Here is a 23,441-nt window from a genome sequence, read left to right as displayed (position 1 = left end):
AGAACAAAACTCTTCTTCGTCATCAGCTGATACAGCAGGGAACAGTGATCACGCATTGCAGCATGGGGCACTTTGACCTCATACCCAAATGCTGCTCTTTCCACTATATCATTAAAAAAATGCTTTCAGAACACACAATAAAATGCTGATGCTGTTCAGGGTTGATAAAAATGACAGCTTATGTAGCTACTTGAGCTACTTCTCCCCCCCCAGAGAGCTTCCTTACATGATCATCAGCCTTCTAAACGAATGATCAGACCAGCATTTCATTGACATGTGAAAAAGTATTGGGCATTAATTAGGGTGTTTATCTTTGCTCAGGATCTGTCAGTGTGCTGACGGATGGTAGGTGATTAATGCTTCTTCTGCTTGCTTTGGTTTGTTAAATATCAAAATAAAATGTGCAGAAGTGGTAAGAAGGTTACATAAATGAGAAGAAATCTTGGATTCAGTAAAACAAACTTGTAATGGACTCTTCTCTCTCATGGGAACTATGAGCCAGCTCACTGCAGAGTGCAGTTTGGGCATTTTGGTAGGGCAGTGGGAAGAGAATGCAAAATTTCAGATCTGTGGACAAACACAGAACTTCATTGTTTTGTACTTCTTTTTACAACCTCTTTCCAAAGCACTTCATTCAGTGCAGACCATGTGGGGGGAATACCAAAACAGTCTAATTCTTATAAACTGTAAAGCATGATTAAAGACAAGCCAAAGTAGTTTGATCTTCAGCTTTAAAGAAACTATCATAGTTTTGTGTATCACGTCTCCCTAATTTATACCAGTAGTCTCTCTACCCCAGCCTCTAAGTAGCACTTTTGTACTCATGCAAACCAGGTGTCTGTAAGAGCGAGTTTGTAGATTTACATCTGCTTCAAAGCTATAAAGGACTCTTGTTACTGCTGCTTTGGGCTTTCTTTGCAAAGGGCTGCTCTAGAGGTGGTGGTGTACTGAGTGCTCTCACTTAGACTAGTGCCATGATCAGCTTCTAAGCACATAAGTGTTAGGAGTAGAGTCCTTGGTGTTATGCTTACTACATGACCTCCTCATGTGATGCGCTTGCACACTAAACCTGTGCCTTCCTCCTGGTGCCCTGTTACTGTTTCTCTCTTTAGTGACTGGGACAATGGTGAACTGCTATGGCTGGTTTATGTTATACTGAGAGATGATTTAAGAAACAAATAATGAGGTGCATTAAAAAAAAAAAATGACTGTGCTTTGAAATCCAGTGACACCATGAACTAAACCAGGCTTTGCTTATTTTTGTAGTATTTGCATACTCTTTGATAGATGAAATATCTGCCTTCAGGTCAGGTATTGGACTGGACCATAATTATCCATTCTGCATTTATCAAGAAGCAGCTGTATAAAGGGGTAAATATTCCTACTGTTAATCAGAGCTGTATTCCTTGTGCAAGGAGTCATGTGGACTTCATTCATCTTCTGTACTCGCACTCGCAGGAATGTGGCAGTCATAGTAAACTTAACATTGTTTTGCTTCCTGTGGTTTTGAATAAGTCTTTAATCAGACCAAAATTGATGTGGCTTTATGAATCCTGTTGGGAAAACCATGCTTGGCTTTGTGTAAATTCAAGAAATTATCATGGTATTAAGAGATGTCTGAGACAGTTGCTTCTGCTATGCTTGTGGACAACAGTATTATCTTGTCAGATGTACTGCACAGTTTCAGTTCTCCAGTTTGTTCCTCTAAATGCAGTTGAGATCTTGTAATTTGTTATTTAAGGCCTGCTGTCTCTGAGGCATTTTTCACTTGACATCTAGAAGAAAGCACTTGTTATCATCACCAAAAAATAGCTGAATGAGTAACGCAAAGGCAAGGTTAAGGACACAATATGAAGTTTACCTTGAGAAAATCTAGTAAAACCATGTAAATTATAGCTTGCGTTTGTAAGAGAAGATGGAGTTCATCAAATTTTCACTGTCTGAGGGAATGTTTTTGGGGAGACCCCAGTAGCTGGAATGTGAACCTGGGCAGATGGGTTAGCTGTTGATAACCAGGGCAGGAAAGATATAGTCAAAAGTGTACATCTCAAGCATGACTGGTTCATTCACAAGAGAGGAGATGGAGCAAAAGTCTCAAACCAGTATTATTAAGTGGGTGCCCAAGCAGCTGCAGTAGGCAGGTGTAGACCTACCTCCAAATCCTGAGCATGGAGCAAATGTCAGTGATGTAACTTCCTCTGTGGAGCCCACATCAGCGTGTCATTCTGTTTTTCCCTCCTGGTAAGGCACCTCCTTCTCTCCTAAACTGAGAGAAGTTGATTTGGACTCTGATGTAAACTGAACATAGCACATGTCATGTAACGAACGAGATGATTTAGCTGTTTTACTGAATCCTCCACTGTGCATGCCAAGAGCTGCAGAAATGATGACTGAGGTCCAGTTGGAAGATGTTCCAGCTTGACATTGCTTTCAAATTAGAACATTCATAAAGTTCTTCCCGTAAATGTGACAAAAGGTTAGAAGGGGAGCAGGCTGATCTTTCCAGTAAAAGCCCATCATCACGTGCTGCATGATCGCCTGTCATGCGTTTGTATTGCATTACTGTCTGTCATATTGTCATCTTGCATCACAAGAGTTGTGCAAATCTGGGGGAAAATGGAATTGCTGGCCTGCTATGAAGCTGAAGCAAGCTTGGAGACTGCACCTCTGCCAGCAGTGCTGTGTAAGTTGCTTCTCTGAAAACACTTTGGGTTTTCTGTCAGAGCCTTACCAGGAGGTCTCTGGGTAGTCATCAGTCAAAGACAGAGCTAGGATTGGCACAAAATGATGGTGCAGGCAGTGATCAGGGAGACACATGCTCCACACCCCCACTCTGTTTCTCATAGTCTAAAAGGCACGTGAGTTTGTGAAAAGTGACAAACTTAATAGATTCTGTAGGGTAATGGCAGCCAGAACATGTTAAATCAAGCAGTATCCACATGGGACTGTCACAGAAAGGCTAAATACTCAAACTGTCTGATCCTACAGATGCTCAGCCTGCTGCTTTGTTGCTACACTGGGATATGTGGATGTAAGTTATTTTTAATAATTATCTCATGCTTTATTTAGATCTCCTTTGTTCTCTGTAGAGTCTGTCTCACCATCCACTAGATCTCCCTTTGACAGTCTATCAGCTTTATTGCCTGGTTTCCTAGTCAATGCTGCAGGTTAGTAAAACAGAGTTAAATGACCATGAAACTGCCCCCTCAAATTCTAGTTGAAGTTCAGAGACTGTGTTGAAGTCAGCAGGGTTAAAGTCCTGTGAAGCCCAAGCAGTTCAGGCATGCTGATGCTGTAGTGTGCTAACAGATGCTCATCAGATGTTTTCACACACATGATTTTGGACTGCTAAATGGAAGATTTCTGAGGGATGAAATTTCTTATTCATTTACCAGCCATGTCAATTCTTATCCATCTAATACTTCATTATGGTTACAGCTCAAAGCTCTTGCAGTACTTGCAGAAACAGCAGGGAGCTGAAAGTATCTGCAGTGTTTCTTCTGCTTAGTAAAGCACAACTGTAAGAGTTCAGAAAAAACTATTGCCTCCAAACTCTGTGGACCAGAACTCAAAAGGCTGACTGCATTTTAGACCTGTCTCTCTGCATGTTGCAGCTGCTCTTCTGCTTTTCTGAGAACATGGTACTGAGCTGATAGGATTATAAGAGTGTAATTGCTTTTAATAGCAGCTATAATGTGTCTTAGCTGCAATTTGATATTGAAACAGCTCCTCTTTCTACAAATTCCTGGGGTAAATTCCTCAGCTGAGATGCACAGTTGCAGCTTCTCTGATGTTGAAAGGTCTCATCTATGTACTAAAGCTCTAAGCTCGGATACTTTATGAGAGTGTGGAGATTTTGTGGTTTTTGACTCATTTGATCTGAAAAAGCTCATAAACATCCCAGTGGCTGAATTTCCTCCAGCACTGGTGGTGTGAATCTGTGTTGGGGTAATTTCATGAATAAAAATGAGTAATGCACATGCATTGTAATGGACACACCTGGATTCCCATCGCTATGCAGCTCTTTGTACTTCAGTGCCCAGAGATGCTGGGAAGCTGTAAATCTGCACACCACATGAATGCTGTGCTGTTCCCTCTACAGCTTAGAGGCTTGGACTTGCTACTCAGCAAGCAGGGGAGGTAGTAGGCTCTTAGCTTGGACACTCAGCATCATGCTGTGGAGAGACACTATCTCCTCTGAGCATTGGCTCCTAATTTAGGCACCCAAGGTGTCAGAAGCTGCTGAGCCCTTTCCCTTACTGTATGCCTGCTGTTCAATTACTTACTTTCTGGCAGTGCAGAAGACAGGAGTTATAATCAGTTCTCACTTCATTCCTCTGATAATGATTTCTTCTATCTAGAAGGGAAGGATGCATTTCCCCTGCTTTCTGCCATTTATAAAGAAATGTCTGCCTGCAGTTCCACTTTTTTTCCCTCAGCGTTATTTTCTCAGTGTGAGACAGGTCTGCTGAGTCTGCCTCTGCTTCCCATTTGCCACGTGTTGGAGGCTGAGCAGAGAACATTGTGTGCTGTCTCAGGACTCAGTGGGCCTGGCTCGCAGAGCATCAAGGCGTAAGGAATTTCAACTGCTGAAGGAGCCTCGTGGATGCTTAAGCTCAGGGCCTGCATTCCTCAGGGCTTTTCTGAAGATCACTGGTTATTTGTTGTTATTGTTTTCTTCCCCCTCTGGGCCAATCATTAAATGGCTTGTGAGGTCTTCTGAAGACAAATGTCACGTATGTCAGTGTCCTGGGTGAAGTCAGCAGCTGTGCAGATGGAATTCAAGGGAATGGGAAACTTGGAAGACTTGCCAATGAACAGAACTGATCTGGAAGCTGGGATGACGGTCAGAGACAGCATTTGCCAAAGACTTGCTATTTCATGTGACCATATGCATTGAGAATCTGATTCAGTTTCTTTTGAAGCCAGTGATAGTCTGCTGTTGTTTTGTGTGGCAGTTAGATCAGCCTCATTAAGACAGGCCTGGCCTCTATACTGCGTAATGTTTCTTCTTTTGGCTTCTACTAGAGACATCCATATGGAAGGAACAAGGATGTTTCCTTGTTCTTTCATTGTAAATGTGTTTTCCTTTTGCAAAGATCCAAATGCAAGAGCACTCCAGCTTGCAGATGGTGAGCATTCTTCACTTCAGACTAGAGAAGCGGTGGTGTTGAGGAGAAATGCAGAGATGAAAGCTGCAAGTCTGTGAGCCAGCCCAGCCCTATGGAAATATTCCTCATTTTGGTGCTGCAGCCACTGCCATCGCAGCACTTCTCCAGAGCCTTCCTCTGCTATGGGATACTCGCCTGCTGGTGGCCACTGCTTCCCAGGTCTTTCACTCATGGAAGGGAGTCACTGTGCAGCCAGATGGGGTTAAGTGCTCCTCTGAGGTGGTTCAGAATATCTTCGCAGATCTTTTCAGCTTTTATTTGAGGTCTTTGGTTTCTGGTCACTTCTACAGAAACTAGCCTGGGCTGCCTAATACTCTTTTTGTTTACCTGGTCTTTTGTGTCTTATCTACCAGGGAGAACATACATACAGAATACTAGTGCTTTCAAGGCATGAAAATTGCTGATGACCTACAAAAGTGATCTCATCTAGATCATTGGCTGAACCAATTACATGGTACAAATGCCAAATCAGCAAACCCAGAATGTTTTGGTTTGATCAGACTATTTCATTATCAGAGATCTAGTGTGGAGGAGATGATTCTTGGGGGGGGGGGGGGGGGGGGGGGGGAGGGAGGAGGAAAAATGATTGGGGCATAGTTGGCCTGAAGGCATTAATAAAAAATAGTAATAAACACCCCAAGCCCACTCTGAAATAATTTTATATTTAAGCAAATGAGAAAAATAAAAGAAACAAGTGAACAGAAAATCAGTCATCTCAAGAAGCTCTCTCTGCTCTAGGGAAAGAGTTAAAATTGCTGTAGTGTCTCCACTGACCTCCACATTACACTGAAGAGGAATTTGGCCCAAGCTCTCTTTTGGTAGAGAATATGAGTCAGAAAAGCAGCCTCTGCTCACAGTTCTTTGCTCCTCCCTCTTCTCTCATCCAAAACTTCTCCTAGCCTGTTTCTGTACTTAATATTTTAGGTCAGTACTCGTAGTGCTGACTTTTAACTGGGTTCAAGCAATTCTGTTTTACACTGTGTCTTGCAAAGAGAATCACCCTAAAACTTTGAAATGCTTCACGTTCTGAAAAAGGTTTCTTTTCAGCTGACAGCCTTGTGTCTCCTCAGGAGTTTGGATACTATGCAGGCTAATGCAATAAAATTCCTTTTCACAAGGAAGCATATGTTTAAGCACTGCCTCATGTAGCTGGATATTTTGAAATCTGTTAATCCATTCTAAAATGCTTGCTTGACCTATACTTGACTTGGGCTTACAAGAAATTTTATTGTGCTAGTACAGTCCAGTTAGTTGAGAGCAAGTAACAGCATTTTGCAAAGTGCACTATTTATTGTTGTAATGACTGTCATATCTAGAGTTTACGAGAAACAGAATTAGTGTGCAGTGTCTATTTATGTTTCTTCCTACAGAGGGAATCAATCAGTTCCACAGAGTTCCCAGGATATTTGCAGCTTGATTTTTTTGTCTTTTAGTGATAAGTTTGCTTAAGGTTTATCCTGTTCATATTATTCATCAAGAGATCTTCTCAGTACCCCAAGGTGTCCCCTCCATGTGACTTGTGAGTTGACTATAATGATAATGCAGCCTCTAGAATCAGATTCCCAATGGATAAAATAACAAGTGGTGACTGCCAATTCAAACATTCCTCAAGAGCAGCAGTTATTCAGGCTTCTAATTAAAATAAAGCTAAAACATTCACTCCTGTGCTTATATTTGACTGGGAATCTCAGTGTGATGCACTCGTGGAGCAAAGCTGTATTTTTAGTTGTATTGTGAATAGGTGAGCTTGTTAAGCAAAAGCTCTGATCAATGAGGTAAAAACACAAAAGGATTTATCTTTTCTTTTGTGGAATAAGGAAATGTCTAACCTCCCCACCCTACCCCAGGAAAAAAATCAGTCAAAAAAATGGGAATTAATGCAGGCCTTGCTCTCATTTAAAGCACCCATACCTGACCTGCCATTTCTGTAACAGCAGTAAATGTTTTCTATAACAGTGTGAATAAGAACCCATGCTAGAGTCTTCTGTCCTCAATACTTAAATGACACAGAAAGGAGTAAAATCTGCATTTCTTGCATTTAATAGCTTGTATCGCAATATGTATTGTACTTAAGCCATGAGAGTTATAGTCCTCTTTAGACTTTACCAAAAGCAAGTTGGCTCAGAAACTTAGAACTTCCTTCACATGTCAAGTTTCTGCACATGTAGGTCTTGATTTTGAGTAGGTAGAGTCTTTGGAATGATTTTCTCTGTCATGTGGTTGGAAAACTGGAATAGCTCTGTGTTTAAAACACCTGAAATTCTAAATGTGATGCTGGTTGGTGATTATGAACTGTCTGAAGAAATGCATGCAAAATGTGCATTTTACTGGTGCCATTCACTCATCTTCATGCTTCCTAGCTCAGAGAGGGTTTGAGTGAGTTTTGAGAAGACAGTGTGTTATTCCACTGGTCCTTAGGGTGCTGAAGGGTATTGGATCTCACTGAAATCTGGACTGGCAATTTTCATTCATGTTTTCAAGTGCTGAATTTTCAAAGACTGCAGCCTTCTTTTTGATGTGCTATTCGTTGATGTTGTATTTGGTAATTAGCTGTCCAAGCCTTTATATGTTACTGGCGGGATGAGTTTCCTCTGGGAGCTATTAGTTGTACATAACTCGAAATGAGTAGCTCCTTAATTAGAAGGCACGATATGTTTTAAAGACTGCCTTGGGGATGCAGTATGGTTGGGGCAGAAATTCTTCCCTCTTCTTTTATCTTTCCAATCTTCTCTGCTGGCACTGTGGAGCTGAAGTGTTTCTTCTTTCTTTGCATTCTCTTGGGGGGAAGAGAAAAACGAAGGTAGCATCAAATAAAAGTCATCTTAATGTGTGTAAGGGTGGTATATTGAGATCAGTTATTTATTGCTACTCATTTCACCCCATGAGTGGCTGCTATAGATTTATAAAATCTACTGATGCACTTTAAAGTAGTTCTGTGCCTTCGTTTTTATATAGCCATAAATCTTCCACAGCTGTGGATGCTCAGAAGCATGTCTTGTGAAATCTTTGCATTTTATTCAAGGGGGAAGAAAAAGAAAAGAGGCAGTAAAAAAGCCCCAAAGAAACTTGTTGACCTCATAGCCAAGTTCTTCTCCAAACACTTCCAGCTGCAGCTAGCGGGATGAGTCATGCTGAAAGCCGAGGAGCTTTTCTAAGAGCCTTTCACTTGGTTCACATGAGCTTTACTTTTTTTTTGGGGGACTTAACATTCCTGTCTGTTTTTCTTTTCTTAAACCCCAAACGTGAAGGCGAGTCACCCAAGGAAAACCCGTACGAGGATGTGGAGCTGAAAGGCCGCCACGCGGGCCGAAAGTCCCACCAGCTCTCCGAGAATTCCCTAGATTCCTTGCACAGGATGTGGACACCGCAGGACAGGAAATACACATCACCGCCCCAGGTAACCGCGTGGAGCCTCGGTCTCTCGCTGCTTGAGCCTGGCGTGAAGCTTGGGCAAGGAAATCAGCCGTAGCGCAGGAGGAAGTGTGTCTGGTGAAAGAGTGAGCAAGGGTGCAAATCGTCGCTGGCAATGGTCTGGGCAGCTGTGGCTCAGCTTCTCAGCCCATGGCTCTTGGTGCTGGATATGGCCTGATGAGTTAGAGCAGAACCCTTCCACTGGTGGGTTGTGAGTTGGGTTTGGCCCTAAGTGATTTGTTTGGCTACCTCTCCTTGTGAATTGTCTCTGCGTTTGCTGCTAGGCTTCTAATTGGGACAGGAGGGGGAAATTAGCTTCTTATTCTTGCCCATGTGTTGTTAAGTGAGGCCTGTTGTGCCTTTGCCAGGCTACGTACTTCACGTGAGCATGTTTCATTGCAAAACTGAGACGGCCAAGTGTGCCCTCCCAATAAATAAATGAATAATGAGATAACCAGAAAAACCTGAGTGTTTGCATTTAACAAGGCTGTATAAGTTGTGTTTAGAGCACAAAGACATGGAACTCTGCAGACTTTCCATTGTGTGGTGAATTTTTCAAAGCAGTCTGTTTTTGTGTGAATGCTCAGAAATACCAGGTTGCTATTCTTGCTTAGAGGATCATTGCTTTCATAAGGAAAAAAAAAAAAACATGTTTCATCACATACTTCCTTTTGAGATTCAGAATGCTTTCTAAAGGAACTTTATTTTGAATGGAATCAACAGAAATTTTGCAGCTGAACAGAAGGTTGCAACAATTGACTTTTTTGTTTTGTAAAAAGACATAGGACAAAACTGAGTATGTCTTCTTGCTTTTGTGTGCACGGGAACACCACAGTGCAAGAGACAAGAGACCTATCACCAGGATTCCTAGTGTACACCTAGTAGATTGTAAAACAGGGGTGTTTTCAGCACAGGTACTCAAAAGGCAGCAAGGGTAATCCAGCAGTATAAGGACAAACAGAAGCTGCAGCCATGAAGAGAATCTCCTAATGTAAGAGTGCAACTATTACTTTTGGCTATTTCTGCATTAGCAGGAGTTGTGTAGTATCTAGAGGATCCAACAGCGTGTACCATCAGGGCAGGAAATGTACAGGTCCATAGCAAAACACTGCTCACTGTAAAACACAAAAGAACATACAGATTAAAATGACTTCTGAAGCTGCTCAGTAAATAAGTACTCTGTAACAGCCCTGTCTTTTCTGGCAGCTTCTTTTTGAACTACTGCCAGGAGTTTTCCTGCCAGGAGTCAATCCTGCCATAACTGCACTGTCATTGTGCTGATATTTAAAGCGGAGAGACACTAAGTGCAGGTCAGCTATGGGCCTGGGTAATTCTTCAATGACCAGAAATAGAAAACTCTCAGTTTCCTCAGGAATGAGAGCTTTTGCAATGATTTATCACCCAGTTTTTCCATCATAGCAACATAGCTGGATTAGCAACTTGACTGTTTGGTCATGGATGATGGCAAACAAGATGAAAGAGATCAGAAGGTCAACAGATTTACAACAATCATGTTCAAAAAAGAATTCATTTCTTTATACTATAGATTGCTGCAGATTTTCCTGGCTTGCTAACCTGTGCTAAGCAGAGACCTCAGAAACACTGGTTTGTGGTCAGTTTGAATTCCACTGTGTCTTCTCCATTCCCATTCATTGTTTTCAGTTTCTGAAGCAATCAGACATAAAAAGAGAGTTCTACTGATGACTTTGTATTGGTGATGCTGAATGCATATCGGAACACCTATGTTTACCCCTAGATAGTATGATGCTGTAACAGCAGAATAAAAGGGACATATTACAACAGGGTTATAGCTTGTAATATTTCTAATAGAGTTTTAGTAAATGCCAGTTGTCAGCTGTTTGACATAATAGTAGTACATTTTCTAGACATGCTGCTTAGGCGTCTCACAGTGTTTGTGTCTGGGAGAAGGTGCAGGTACCTGCCCTTGCCAGTCTGCTTTCCTCAGAGCTGGATGGAGCTGCTCAAAGGACTGCTCCAAAAGAGCTCCAGTTTTCTAAAGGTAGTTTGCACTTGGGGCTTATCCTGTCAGTAAGGCTTTTCCTTGCCCCTGCAATGAAAATGGTTCTGTATTGTAAAAAGAATTCTTTGGGAATGCAGGACTAAACTACAATTATTTCTCTGCATGGTGGCAGATCTTAGAATATCTTAATACCATGGAAATACAGCAAGTTTGATTTTCTGTTTCCTTCCTCTAGCATAAAAAAGGCAATTCCATTGTAATTGCACAGAAATGCACCAAAGCCAACAGTTCCGTGGTTTTAGAACAAGCCTCATAAAGGTCTATGCCTTTGTCTCTTCATTTTGGCTTCTTTGGGCATATCCTGCAGATCAGTGGCTTAGCTTACCTCGTGGTGAGGCCACTACTCACAAAGAGCTGCTTCTGCACTGTGTTGCTGAGGAGAGGGAGATCTCAAGCTGTTCTTGTCCCTGCAGCTACCTTCGAAGTCCAGCAGCCAGTCTATGCGTGTTGGGAACTGGTCAGAGAGGAAGAGCCATCGCTTACCACGGCTGCCCAAGAGGCACAGCCACGATGACATGCTGCTGCTGGCTCAGCTTGGCATTCCCTCTTCCCCTTCCAGCCTCAATGAGGACAGCCTGAGTACCACAAGTGAGCTGCTGTCTACACGGCGGGCCAGGAGGATCCCAAAGGTACTGGCAGGTGACCAGGCTTATCAACCTGTGCAAAAGAGCTTGCAAATTTCCATCCAGCCTTCAGCTGTCACTGAGAGCTCTTTTTGTATCCTAAATGGAAATTTAGACTGAAACAGGAACAGTAACTCTCAGGAGCCAAGACATACTCTTGATAGTAATCACAGCCTCTTGTTGAGGACACTAAAACTTGTATCATTAGTATTTTTTCATCATCTCATATATTATTGGATAGACAGGTTTACTAGGAGTTAAAATTCTGACTAGAGCCAACTAAAGCCAGGACTAGTAACTCACTTCAAAATACTTTTGTAGATAAGGATAAGATTAGAGAAAGCAGATAGGATGCTTACTCTGAAGTAAAGTGAGTACAGCATGACCTGCAAGAGGAATGGAGGAGAAGTTCATGTGGAAGCTGATAGGACATAGCTTCAAAGCAGATGGTTTGCTCTGTAACTGAAAAGGCTTTAAGACAGTTAGGGCCATCTCCTTCCATGCTCATTTGAACACACTAAAATCTCAAGTCAACAAAAGTGCAAACACATGTGTTAATCTTGTACCCAAAATCAGAATATGGCCTTGAGGTCTATGAGACTGTGGCAAATTTGGATATGGCTAACAGGTTACTGTTACTGCAAATAAGAGGCAAACAACAGCACAGAGAGAGAAGAATGAGGTGGTAGAGCTTAACATCTACTTTTGAACCCCCAGGCTCATGTCTTTTATTGCAGATGCTGGCAAGATTTTTGAAAATGAGGTTTATGTTTCTGAGATATTTAAACCAAATATCCATAGCTAAATGATTGATTTTCAAAATAAGTTTTGAACAAATGAGATTGAAAAGAAGAGAGGGAAGAAAAGCATCTGGAAATAGGAAAGGCTTTGGATGGTTCAGCTGGCCTACCATCTGTGGACAAAGTCTGTCTTTGCATAGATTAATTAAAAATGTCCTGGTAGAAGTGTGTTTGATTGCTCTCTTGTTTTGCAGCTTGTCCAAAGAATCAATTCCATCTACAGTGCAAAAAGAGGGAAAAAACGACTGAAGAAACTTTCTATGTCCAATATTGAGACCGCATCCCTACGAGGTATGACACAAGCCTCGTGGGTCAGTGAATCCACTTCAGTGTCACAGTATTAACAGATTCCCTTCTTTGCTGCACACCTGCCTCAGGCTCTACTTTAGAAACTTCTTCAGAGAACAGCCATAACTTTCTGTCTACAAGAGAATGGGGATCAGCTAAAAATGAAGGAGGGTAACAGCACTGTCTGTGCTGTTAATCCCATGATCAGCTGCTGCTTTAGTTCATTTTTTGAGTAATTTGCTACTGTAAGTTTTGTCCAGAAATCACAGCTTCGACCTTGTAATTAATTCATGCTTTTTGTCCTGGCATTGTGAGTGTAGCTCAGACTGCACTTCAGACTGCTTCTGAAAATATGTATGCAGACCAAGTTTCTAGTAGGAGTACAGCAGAGCCTGAATGCAAGAATGCCTCAGAAATACATCTTGGCATAAGTTTACTTCTCCATATTATTCTCACTCAGTTTGGTGAGTTCTGGCGATTGAAGAAGTTGCCCAGACAGACAAAGCTAATAAGGTTATTCCTGACTTCTTTAGGGCTGCATGACTTTTTGTTTTTAACTTATTTTTGCTTCCTCCTCCCAAAAAATAAAGTCTGCAAAAGAAGAAGAATTGAAATCCATTTTCCAAATGCCACATTTATATCTGTAGCTTAGCACAGATAGGGGGGTTCAGTGCAACCATTGCCATAATGGATAATGGATTTTGCAGTTTCATCAAAACAAAGTACTTACTCTAAACAAAATGGAAGCTTATTCCAAGCAAACAACAATCTAAGGAGCTATTTGAACTGTATATTTCAAGATATTTTAAAACTGAGGAGACAGCATGCACGGATCACGAGGCTCAGTGTGAGACAAAATTTTTCCCAACTTCCCCACACTAAACCAAGTTTGTTTGCTTTAGTTTTACATTAACTGATCTATCCCTTCTGCAGATGACAACAGCGAGAGTGAGAGTGACTCCGATGACAGGTTTAAAGGTAAGGGGTAAGCCTTGGACAACTTGTAGGCAGCCACCGTCACAGACCTTATCAAAGTACATTCTCTTCCTGCTGCATGTTGCTCCTATCCATGGCCTTTTCTTTTCATGCCTGCAGTATACTAACTCCATTACTGCAGAGCTCATGGTTTCCAACACAGGAGCATGAACGTGGAAAGCAATGACCAGACGAGATGTGAGGATCTAACAAGGATTTGGCAACTGTGTCAAATAATGAAGAACAGGACCTTTGATAGATTTGCTTTGTCAGCCATTTCACAAATGCTGATGTTTTCCAGACTGACTACTGGGTGCAGACTTAGAGGAATGAGATTGGATAAATATACTCTCTCCTTGTTCATACACTGCTTTAAGCGTTTACTGCTAGATGCCCTTGGAGGGAGGACCTTGGGTCTGATCCAGTGTAGCCTTTCTTATACTCTTTTATAGGTCTCCAAATTGTACAAATTCCTTTATCAGCACCTGCACAAACTCTGCTTGAGCCAGGCCAGTAGATTTGTCCTTCCTTTTCAAGAGTCCTGATACATGGAGAGAACTGTAAAAAAACTGAAGCCAGCTACAACTGATTTTATTACTGAAAACCTATCATGTTGTTAGTTCGGGGGGGGGGGGAGGGGGAAGAACCCCAGGAGTGCTGAACTGTGGTTATAAGATAATGGGCAAGCTTTTCTATCCACTGCTGGTGTCACCTGCTTACTGTTTCTGCAGCAAAACTTGCTGGAAAATATTGTCTTAAAGAAAATGATTGCAGTTGGTAAGATGATTGTTAGGGTAGTGGGTTCTTTGGTTTCACCTCTTGCAAATATGAAGCATTGGCCAGCTGTCTGGGGCTGTTTCAAGGCAGGTGTGGTGGTTTGGGGATTACCCGCCCCCCCACACTTTACAAGTACCCAACTAGACTCAGCCGGCTCTGGGAATATAAATAAAGCTATTTATTTACAGCTAGCACAATATACAAGCAGCTATTTACAGTATATACAGTTATATACAGAAATATACAAAGGAAAAGTAATATAGAAGCACAACTCCCCTCCCAGAAACCTGAGTCCCCAGGAGGGGCTCTCAACCACCCTTGCACCTTCCCCCTGCCCCTCTCAACCTTACCCCAGTCCTAAAGAAGAATAGAGGTTCAGCCAAGAGGTTAAGAAGCAAAGGTGAGGTTAGGGAGATGCAGCTCAGTCAAAGCCCAGCCAGAAAGTGCAGTAAAAAAAATATGTTGAGAGTGTTATCTAATGTTCTTCTTGTTCAGCAAGACTCTGAGGGAAGGAGACATCACCATTGTTTTCCTTTCACAGCCTATGATCTCGTTTTTCTCACCAAAACATTCTAGCCTGCTTCAAACTAGCACAGCAGGACAAGGCAGTTTGTTTCTTGGGACTTAGCCTCCCTCGTTGTGCCAAGAGGGCACCCAAGAGCCACGTGTTCTATCAGGACTTTAAATGTCTGTGTTGAAGCAGTTGTATGGTGATTGCTGGTCAGGAAGGGCTTTCCCTTTCTGTCAATTAATTACTGCTGCTATCAAGTGCTTGCGACATCGTATTTCCCTGCCCCAAGGGAAAGTCTGCCTTTGCAGGCTGTGGACAGAGGCAATGGATATAGCTTTTAAAGGATTGACATGTGCTGCTAGTAATGGATTTGCTATTGCACAAAGACTCTGGTGTGAAAAGGTGGGGGACAGCATGCAGGAAGCTAATTTGACTTGGCTGTTTTCTGGTGCTGGTCTGCCAGAACTGGTAATGACCTGCTGAACTAGCTGCCATTGACAAGTCACTGGATCATGACACATCTTTGAATCGGGAGTGGGCATGACCATGCATTGCCCCTCAGTCAAATTGGTGCAAGCAAAGCAATGCTCACAGGAAGCAATTTGTACCTCATTCCTTTCCTCCCCCCTTTCCCTGAAGATAGTCTGGGCAAGCCACAGAACAATGCCGGTGCTGTAGGAAAGGAGAGAATCCACCTTCAATGGTTCTTAGCATAAAGCTGTGCTACGCAAGGACATGTCACAGAACTGTTCTTCACCAATGTAAACCAGGTTCAAGTCAGGCCTGAGATGTGCCACCCTGGAGCCCTAGTGCACACCTATGTAAGGGCTGATGATCTAGTTTTGCACGTGAGGGAAGAATCAGACTTTTGGCAGGGTAACAGGAACTGCAAATTATTTCAGTGACTGAGTCTTGCATGACTTCAATACTTGGAGGGAGTTTTGATTTATGGGCGTGATTAGTGAGGGAGACTACAGTATGAAGGTTTGCTTTGGAAAGGAAAGCATGCTTGGAGTAGTGTGCTGATGAATTGAAGGGCCTTGTGAATGGCTGTGGCCTTCCTCTTATATGTTACAGTCATAGGTAATGATTTGTCTCTTGTCTCTTTCTCTTTGTTTTAAAATGCCAGCTCATACTCAGCGTCTAGTGCACATCCAGTCAATGCTGAAGAGGGCTCCAAGTTACCGGACCCTGGAACTGGAGCTGATTGAATGGCAGGAACGGGAGTTATTTGAGTATTTCGTGGTAGTGTCACTGAAAAAGAAGCCCTCTAAAAACACTTACCTCCCAGAAGTCACTTACCAGTTTCCCAAGGTAAAATGGAAGTTCTTGGTCTTGTAAGATCAATCAAGCGAGTAAGTGTGAAAATGAATAGAAATCTGCTTTTTAAATGGGGTTCGTCATTCAGCTTTCATAATTGTCCCAAAGTGTTCTGTTGCAAAGTGAAGACCACAGAAAAGGCAACTGAAAGCTTTCCCTGTTTGCCAATTAATCTTTTTCCAGTGCTGGAGAGTTTGGCATGATAGTAGGTGCTTTAAAGACTGTGTCTAAATTCAATTTCTAAGCTTTTCACTTTAGACTTATGTTGGCTATATTAGGACTTGTTCCAATACTCACTGAAGTCAGTGGAAAGATTCTTGCTGATCTATGGCATGTCTGTTGTGCTCTTGCAGCAGAAAGGAATGTGAGTGTTTTAAGTGGCCATTGTGCAACAAGGGAGTTTGGGGCAATTACTTTTTTTTTTAAACAAACCCAGCAGTGATTGTTTCTATTTTACTTGCATCCATAAGCCTGTCCTGGGGTCGTACCTCACTCTGTCAAGCACAAATAAAGAACAAGCTGATGGCCCCTTGCTCCTCAGAGCTCATTATGAACCCCCTCTCATGAGAGGAGCTGTGCAGCTGGTGCTAACAGGAACTGACTGAACCTCACTTGCCTGTCCTGCAGCTAGAAAGACCAACCAAGCAAATGCGTGAAGCGGAGGAGCGTCTCAAGGCTATCCCTCAGTTCTGCTTTCCTGATGCCAAGGACTGGCTCCCTGTCTCTGAGTACAACAGGTAAACCCTCCGCTGCTCCTCTGCTGCAGTGCTGATGGAGTGCATCTGGAACAGCCGCAGGCTTGCCAATGCCCAATTAAGGAAGTAGCAGTTTGAGTCTTGGCCACTTCAGGCTCAAACAGCTGTATTTATGATTTTTTTTTTTTTTTGGGGGGGGGGGGGGGGGAAAGTGTTGTATTGTTTTTCTTACTCTTTCTGCCTGCCTCACAGGCTGATGTGGCTGAGGTGATGAGATTTGAAGGTTCCTCTCAGTGTTAAACCCAAAAGCATAAATTGAATGATTTAAAGCAAATCTTAAAAGGGACAGGGCCTTGTCTAGCACCTGTCCTAGTGGTTGTTGCTGAGTGCTTGTCTGAAATTGCAGGACACTTCTTTGTTTGGCTCAGTAAGTGGCATACAGTATTTGAACACTGCCCTCAAAAACTTTTGCAGTAGAAAGGGACCAAGAAGTCACTGACATTCGGCACTCAACTCATCTTACAATAAGCTGGGTTATCCAAAGCTGTGTGGGTATTTTTTTCTCTATTGATGATGGAATTTTTCTAGAGAACATATTCAGATAATGGGCAGGGGGAAACAAGACCCCTCCCAAAGGTAGAATCTCTCACTGGCTAAGGCAGTATCCCTTTCTAAATGACCTATCTCATAGTTATGCTGCGGTTCTGATAGTAAGATCTGGGTAATTTGTTTTCTTCTAGTGAAACCTTCTCTTTCATGCTGACTGGGGAGGATGGGAGCAGGCGGTTTGGTTATTGTAGGAGACTCTTGGTAAGTACATCACCTTCACCTCAAAAAGCAGAATCCTGTAAACAATAACTCAAAACCATAATCTGACCTTTGAGGGTGTCTCTTACAGTTTTAAAAGAAAATGGAGTTACCCATTTGAAATTTGGAGATGTACCAAGCTCAACTAAAATAAGAACTTGTAGTGTCTGTCTCAATCAAACAGATCCCCAGTTGCATGGAAATTCCTAAGGATGTGGAAAGTTTCTTGTGTACGCACTTAGTTTTTAAGTTCTGTATAGTGTGTGCTTTCAAGCAGGATCAGAAATGCTGTACAACTGCAAACAAAGGCAAATGTGGCATTCCTAAACATCTGCAGGTTGCATTTCTCCCTTGGACAGCTGCTTACATCTCCAAAGTACTCTGACAGCACTAAGTAGTCTGCAGCAGGTCTGTAATGCAGGTAAATAAACCACCTTGTTGAGTAGGAAGGCAATGCTAGTGGACAACATGCCATCATCACCACTTGCTCAGGAGCATGCAGTAAGCTGATGCCAGTGCTGGGGAGTCTACATTCTCAGGCTTCTTTTCAGTCCTTTTCCGTCCACTGAGAGTGGTCAGCTGGTGATGTGGGAACCAGACTCAGCCTACCAGACACTTTTGTCTCATGACCTGGAAGATCACTGGTCACCTGATAAACTACATTGTCATTGATAAACAGCAGTTGCCTACACTCAGTCGGAGAGCTTAGATGAATATTGGATACTGCAGGAACATTTGGTGTACTTTCTGTTCCAAATAGAGCAGCATCATAAACTTGAAAAGAGGTACACATAAGAGAAAGCGACACTGACACTTTCCCCTTCCTCCCCTCTCTGCCATGATTTCCCACCTTTCCAAGCATGGAGTGCCTGCCTTCAGTGGCTTCCAGTACATAGTGCAGTTTGCTGTTATTAGAACAGCTCTCTCCATCCTGCATGCTGCCAGTACCTGACCCTGCCCTTACCCTGCTCATTGTCGTGCAGACAGCAGATGCTGTGTCTGGGAGGTATTGCTGTGTGTGGCTCCTCTATTTGTAAGAGATTTCTTTTAAACTAACAGAACAGAGACCTTGTTTATCAGTTCTGTGGGCGGTATTTTCCATAGGTAGCATCACAGAGACTCAGTCTGTATGAAACAGTAATGGGCCACAACACAGTTTATGTGTGGGAAGTGGGGCTTGTGCTGCACAGAGCTTAGAGAGTGAATGATTCAGAGGAAAATGAGTGGAGCACCTAGAAGATATCCTTGCTGCTGAAAAAAAGCATAACATGATGTAGAGCAGCTGAACAATTCAATTACTTAGTAATGTGTTGTGATGTAAAAGGGTCTTGGGATAAAAATAGCAATGAAACCTCAGAAAATGTTGTCTAGAATGAAATTACAGAATGTTTTCACTCTACCAGGTAGAGGTAGCTTAAGATTTCATATTTCTGGGAACATTAGCATGTTTGGAAACATGCAGAGCTCACACTTGTGAGATGCAAACCTGGACCAGACTTAGACTGAAATCATCAGCCTCAATAAAAGAGATGTATACACGAGTCTCAAATCACTTAGTGAAGGCTTTTTTCACTCACAGCTCAATGAAATCCACCCTGCATTCAAGGCAACATAAAAATAGAACACTGACTTCCAGCTGGTGCAGAAGATAGGTTAGCATGGTAGGAAATAGCAGGAGTGAATTAAATCAATACTGCACACTCGTATGTAAATGGTGTTCTGAAAGACTGTATTGGAGGTTGTTTTTATCCTCCACTGGCTATGGCAAAACTCAGTCAACCAGGTAGCAAGAAAGAATTCTGAAATGGGAGAAAGCAGTACTGTCTATCTAATAATTATAACGCCCTGGGAGATCACTTGATTCAGGATATTTCATTTGGTTCTGAAACCTGACATGTGGAAGCTAATGTGTCTCCTCTCACTGGTACAGCCTACCCAGCACAAGACAATGAGGTGATAGCAATGCATTTTGCCAACGTGTCCCTTTTTGGAGCAAATTCTACAGTGCCTTCTGAGAGCAAAACTAGCACAGTCCAGGGTTTAGAAAGAGGATTTTGACAGCTGCAGAGAAACATCTCAGTATTTCTCCTTCTGGCAAACTGGTGAAAGTAGTGGAGATCTATAATTTTTTTGGATTCTGCAAACTCCTTCTGTCTTGCTGGGAGAAATGGTGGAATTTGGGTTGATACCTGAAGTGCCTTGTCCCTATGGTTCCACTGTGCTCACAAAACCTGACCATTTCTGGCTTCCTGTAAATACATGGGTGGAACAGCCTCACCGATGAGTACCTCAGAGTGGTATTTCTGTTCACAGCCATGTGCCTCCTTTCTCATTTGATGTATGCAAATACAGAGTTTGTACAGGCAGCAGGGAGCAGGCAAGTTCTGCAGGCACCATTTATATGCCAGAGGCTTGAGCTCTAAAATGGATTTTTATATATGGATGTCCAATTCTTGAGTGGTTTCTGAAAACTTGAGTCAGGATGGATCTGATGTCCAGGAGCGCACAGCATCTCCTCTGATGGATCCCCTTTCTGACTCACACCTTCTGTCAAATGCAATAAGCATAACCTGGGAACTCTGCACAGTTTTTGGCAAACATTACATGAGAGAAAGGTGAGGCTGTATGGTGTAATATGGAACCATAAGAAAACCAAAATCATTATAAACTGCTCTGCTTCAAGACAACCCAAATGCCGTAAAGCTAATGCCTTAGAAAATATTCCCCAGCTGTCCTGGTGAGGGAATGCTTTTGTAAGAGAGATGTCTCACACCTTCTAGAGCACTTAGCACTCTGCAGCAGCAGGCTCCATTACACAGTGGGCCAGCCAGCATGACTCTGTGAGGACAGCTATCTGTGTCTTCTGCAGGGGCTGGCATTCTGATTCCTTTCTTTATGAAACAACTGCTTTTTGTCAGTCTTGCTATCTTTTGGCATGTCGGGATATGAACAAACTGCTCCACTTTTTCTTTTCTGCCTTCAGATTTCAGATTCTTCCAGACCCCCTTTTTCTTTTTTTTTGGGGTGTGTATGCTAAAACCTTTCCCAAACAACCTCAAGGGATACAGAGTGACAATTATGTTCTGTTTGTACTATAAATCCTGTACTGTATCCCCTTTAAATGTATTTGTATTATTTAGTTTCATTTTGGAACAGGATTAGAATGGAATGTAACCTATTTTACCACAGCAAACAAGCTGCACTTCCCTAGACAGCACGAACATTTCCAGCTAGATCTTGGTACCTCCATGGCAATCATGTAACAGCTTTCCTAATGACTTGGTGTGAGAAGCATGCACCTTCACATAAAAAGAAATGGGCTAATGTTTAGTGAGATATTAACTCACTACTGTGCCCTTTGACTGCACATAAGACTTTTTTAACAGTGCAGATTAATTTATCTTTCTTTTCATGCTCATTAATCTTCACAGCTTGCTAGGCTCTTTTCTAAAGCAGTTCCTTGGCTGTGGCTCTGTGATACGCACATGTCAGCAGCAAAGAGGATTTGAGCAATACCTGCTGAAGGCTTAACCTCACCTGGCCAGTCACAGCCCTATTTTACCCTCTCCTACCTCTCATATAAAATTCTCTTCCAGCACTTTTCTAAGCTAGGACAAGTTGGCCCCAGGAGTCAGTGGAGGAGCAGATGCCTGAACATGAAGTGCGTACATTAAAACACAAAATACAATCATTAGGGTGAAACTATTTCATCCTGATGTGCTGAGACAGGAGAAGGGATTTTGTTATACTGTGAAAGCAACTTTTGTGGGATGCAAAATAATGTTTACGGAACTGAAAAAGGTTCCCTGGAAGATCTTCCTCTTGCCACACTCCCTCCATCCTGCCCTTCCTCAGGCACCATTGACAGCCCTGTGCCCACTGGGTGCTCTGGCATTAAAAGCTCATGTTTCACACCTAACAAGAAGACTTGAAGACAAGGTTTTGGATTTAAAACACCCAGTTTTCTTATGGTCCATATTTGGATTTTCATTAACAAGGAATCAAGAGCTGCATAGAAGCTGGCTTGTGAATGATATATTCATTTTGGTCTCTCAATATTTGGATTCCTGATGCCACTGAGGAACAGTGGTCTGCTGGTGAGGCTAGTACTTGTGTGACCATGAGGAAGTGATTATGTTAGGCTTAAGAGAGTGATGATCTGACAGGACACAGCAACTTGGTTTCTGCAAGCCTAACTTTTTACTCTCTGTATTTGTAGATCTGTCACTGTTTAAATTAAGCCAGCAATAAACCAGCAAACTTCCCAAGAAGGAGCTTTGCAGGGTTCTAAGTATGTCTCTCTTTCTAAAACTGCCAAGTCTTACCTAAAAGGTGCAGAAAAATGTTCATAGGAAGCATCTCTTTAACCTCTTGATATTGTAATTTTAAGCACTGCATCCCATCAGTTTGTGTGTGGCTCTTATACCACTGAGCAGGAGAAATGTGCTGGAAGGTTTGTTCAGGAATAACATCCTTGTTCAAGCTTTGTACTGAGTCTGCATCCTTGTGCTGCTTCAAGATCAAGACAGTCCTAGAGCCAGGTAGAATTGCAATAGCATCCTTTTCACTCTCCTGCAGAAGCAAATAATCATTATACAGTGTGTGTGTGTGTGTACACAGCACTTGCATTGCCACTTAAACTTTTTTATGCATTATCTCTTTTACATGACCATGATTTAATTGCAACTAATTGTAATTTGAAGCATTTACAGTGCTGGTCACCAGGGAAGAGAGAAGAATTATGTATGAGCTTTGCAAAGGTCACTTCCTTCAGACAAATCAGCTGCTGCTGTGCATTTGTGATGGTTCCCTTCCACCCTGGGGCAGCCCTTAGTGATTCCTTCACTTTTCCTAATAATGCTCTCTGGGGAATTATTTTGAAGATCTGAGGTGAGGTGTCCTGCCCCATTTTTGGGCAGAAGGAACACAGGCGTCCTGGAGTCTTCAGGCTGATGCTAGTTTGCTTTTTGCTACACTTGTGCTTCTTTTGACATAGCAGATAGAACTATGGTGCCTATTTCTCACTCTTGCAGTTCATGAGTCTGGTTTTGCTGCCTATCCTGGGAGAAGAAATGCAGAAGGGAAATCTTGTTTGGCCTGCACTGCTTTGGTTCTTCTCATGTCAACATGCTAGGGCTAGCATTACCCAGTTGTTTCCTGGGCTATGAAACCAGGAGTTTTCCTGACACCTCACAGCCTCCCCATTGACTTAAAACCCCCAAAGCACTGAGGTGTGTGTCTTAAGGGCTGGTGAGTCTGCACACCGCAGGGACACAGGCATGTGCAGCGTGTGAGACTCAGTGCTGTGCCAGATTGGAGAAGATCTCAGAAGGCTCTCTTGGATTTCAAGCACATGGACAGAGAGGTGTGATTTGAAAGCTAAAACGTCAGGCTTATTTTTTGCAGCCAAAGCTTTGTGTTTATCTTGCCAGAGCAGGTTTTGAAGCGGCTTTATTCAGTAAAATTCAGACTAAACTCACTATACAAAGTACTGTCTGAGCCTCTTGCAGATCAGCCCTGATGAAGATCTCAGCTCCCCCATCTCATTGCCAAGTTCTTGTCAGTTTATATTCAACCTCTTGGGAAACAGTCTTGTTATCAACAAAACTCATTAGCATTTTTGTTTGTGATACTGCACTATGTCTGAAAATATCCTGAGCTCCATGGAAACAAATGGAAAACAAACCAAACCCCAAACATTATCCCCTCTATCCCTCTTCTTCCAGGAGGAGTGCAGTGCATCAAGGCAGTCACTCGGATGCCTCTCAGCTGTGTTACTCTACCAGCTTCCCTGAACTGGACCTATTCATTGTGTAGAAGAATGAGCCCTGGAGGACAGAACTCCAAGGCTTTGTTCCCTGCCTTGTAGAGCACACAGCCTACAACTTGAAAGAACTATCTTCAGGGAAGAGGGGAGATTAAACTGGTACTGTTGGCCAGACCCAGTACCCAAGTCTCCCCTAGAGAAGAGAGATGAGTTCAGGCAGAGAAAAGAGAAGTGTCAGGTCCAATACAGTATTTT

At 42.6% G+C, this 23,441-nt stretch overlaps 1 protein-coding gene across 5 annotated transcripts in view; it reads left to right on the top strand.

The window, feature by feature from the left end:
- Window positions 1-23,441, top strand: part of DENND2B (DENN domain containing 2B) — a 128,191-nt gene that overhangs the window by 75,891 nt on the left and 28,859 nt on the right. For all 5 annotated transcript variants that reach the window (XM_064163686.1, XM_064163689.1, XM_064163687.1 and 2 more), the window contains 7 exons: window positions 8,420-8,568; window positions 11,037-11,252; window positions 12,241-12,337; window positions 13,268-13,312; window positions 15,727-15,911; window positions 16,545-16,654; window positions 17,353-17,422. In XM_064163686.1, coding sequence (XP_064019756.1) covers window positions 8,420-8,568; window positions 11,037-11,252; window positions 12,241-12,337; window positions 13,268-13,312; window positions 15,727-15,911; window positions 16,545-16,654; window positions 17,353-17,422 — 872 coding nt within the window. The remainder of the gene's footprint in view (window positions 1-8,419; window positions 8,569-11,036; window positions 11,253-12,240; window positions 12,338-13,267; window positions 13,313-15,726; window positions 15,912-16,544; window positions 16,655-17,352; window positions 17,423-23,441) is intronic.

This window comes from Pogoniulus pusillus, chromosome 24, assembly GCF_015220805.1.
Source record: "Pogoniulus pusillus isolate bPogPus1 chromosome 24, bPogPus1.pri, whole genome shotgun sequence".
NCBI classification, from domain to species: domain Eukaryota; kingdom Metazoa; phylum Chordata; class Aves; order Piciformes; family Lybiidae; genus Pogoniulus; species Pogoniulus pusillus.
Note: the sequence above shows the minus strand (reverse complement) of the source record. Positions and strands in the feature narration are given on the sequence as shown.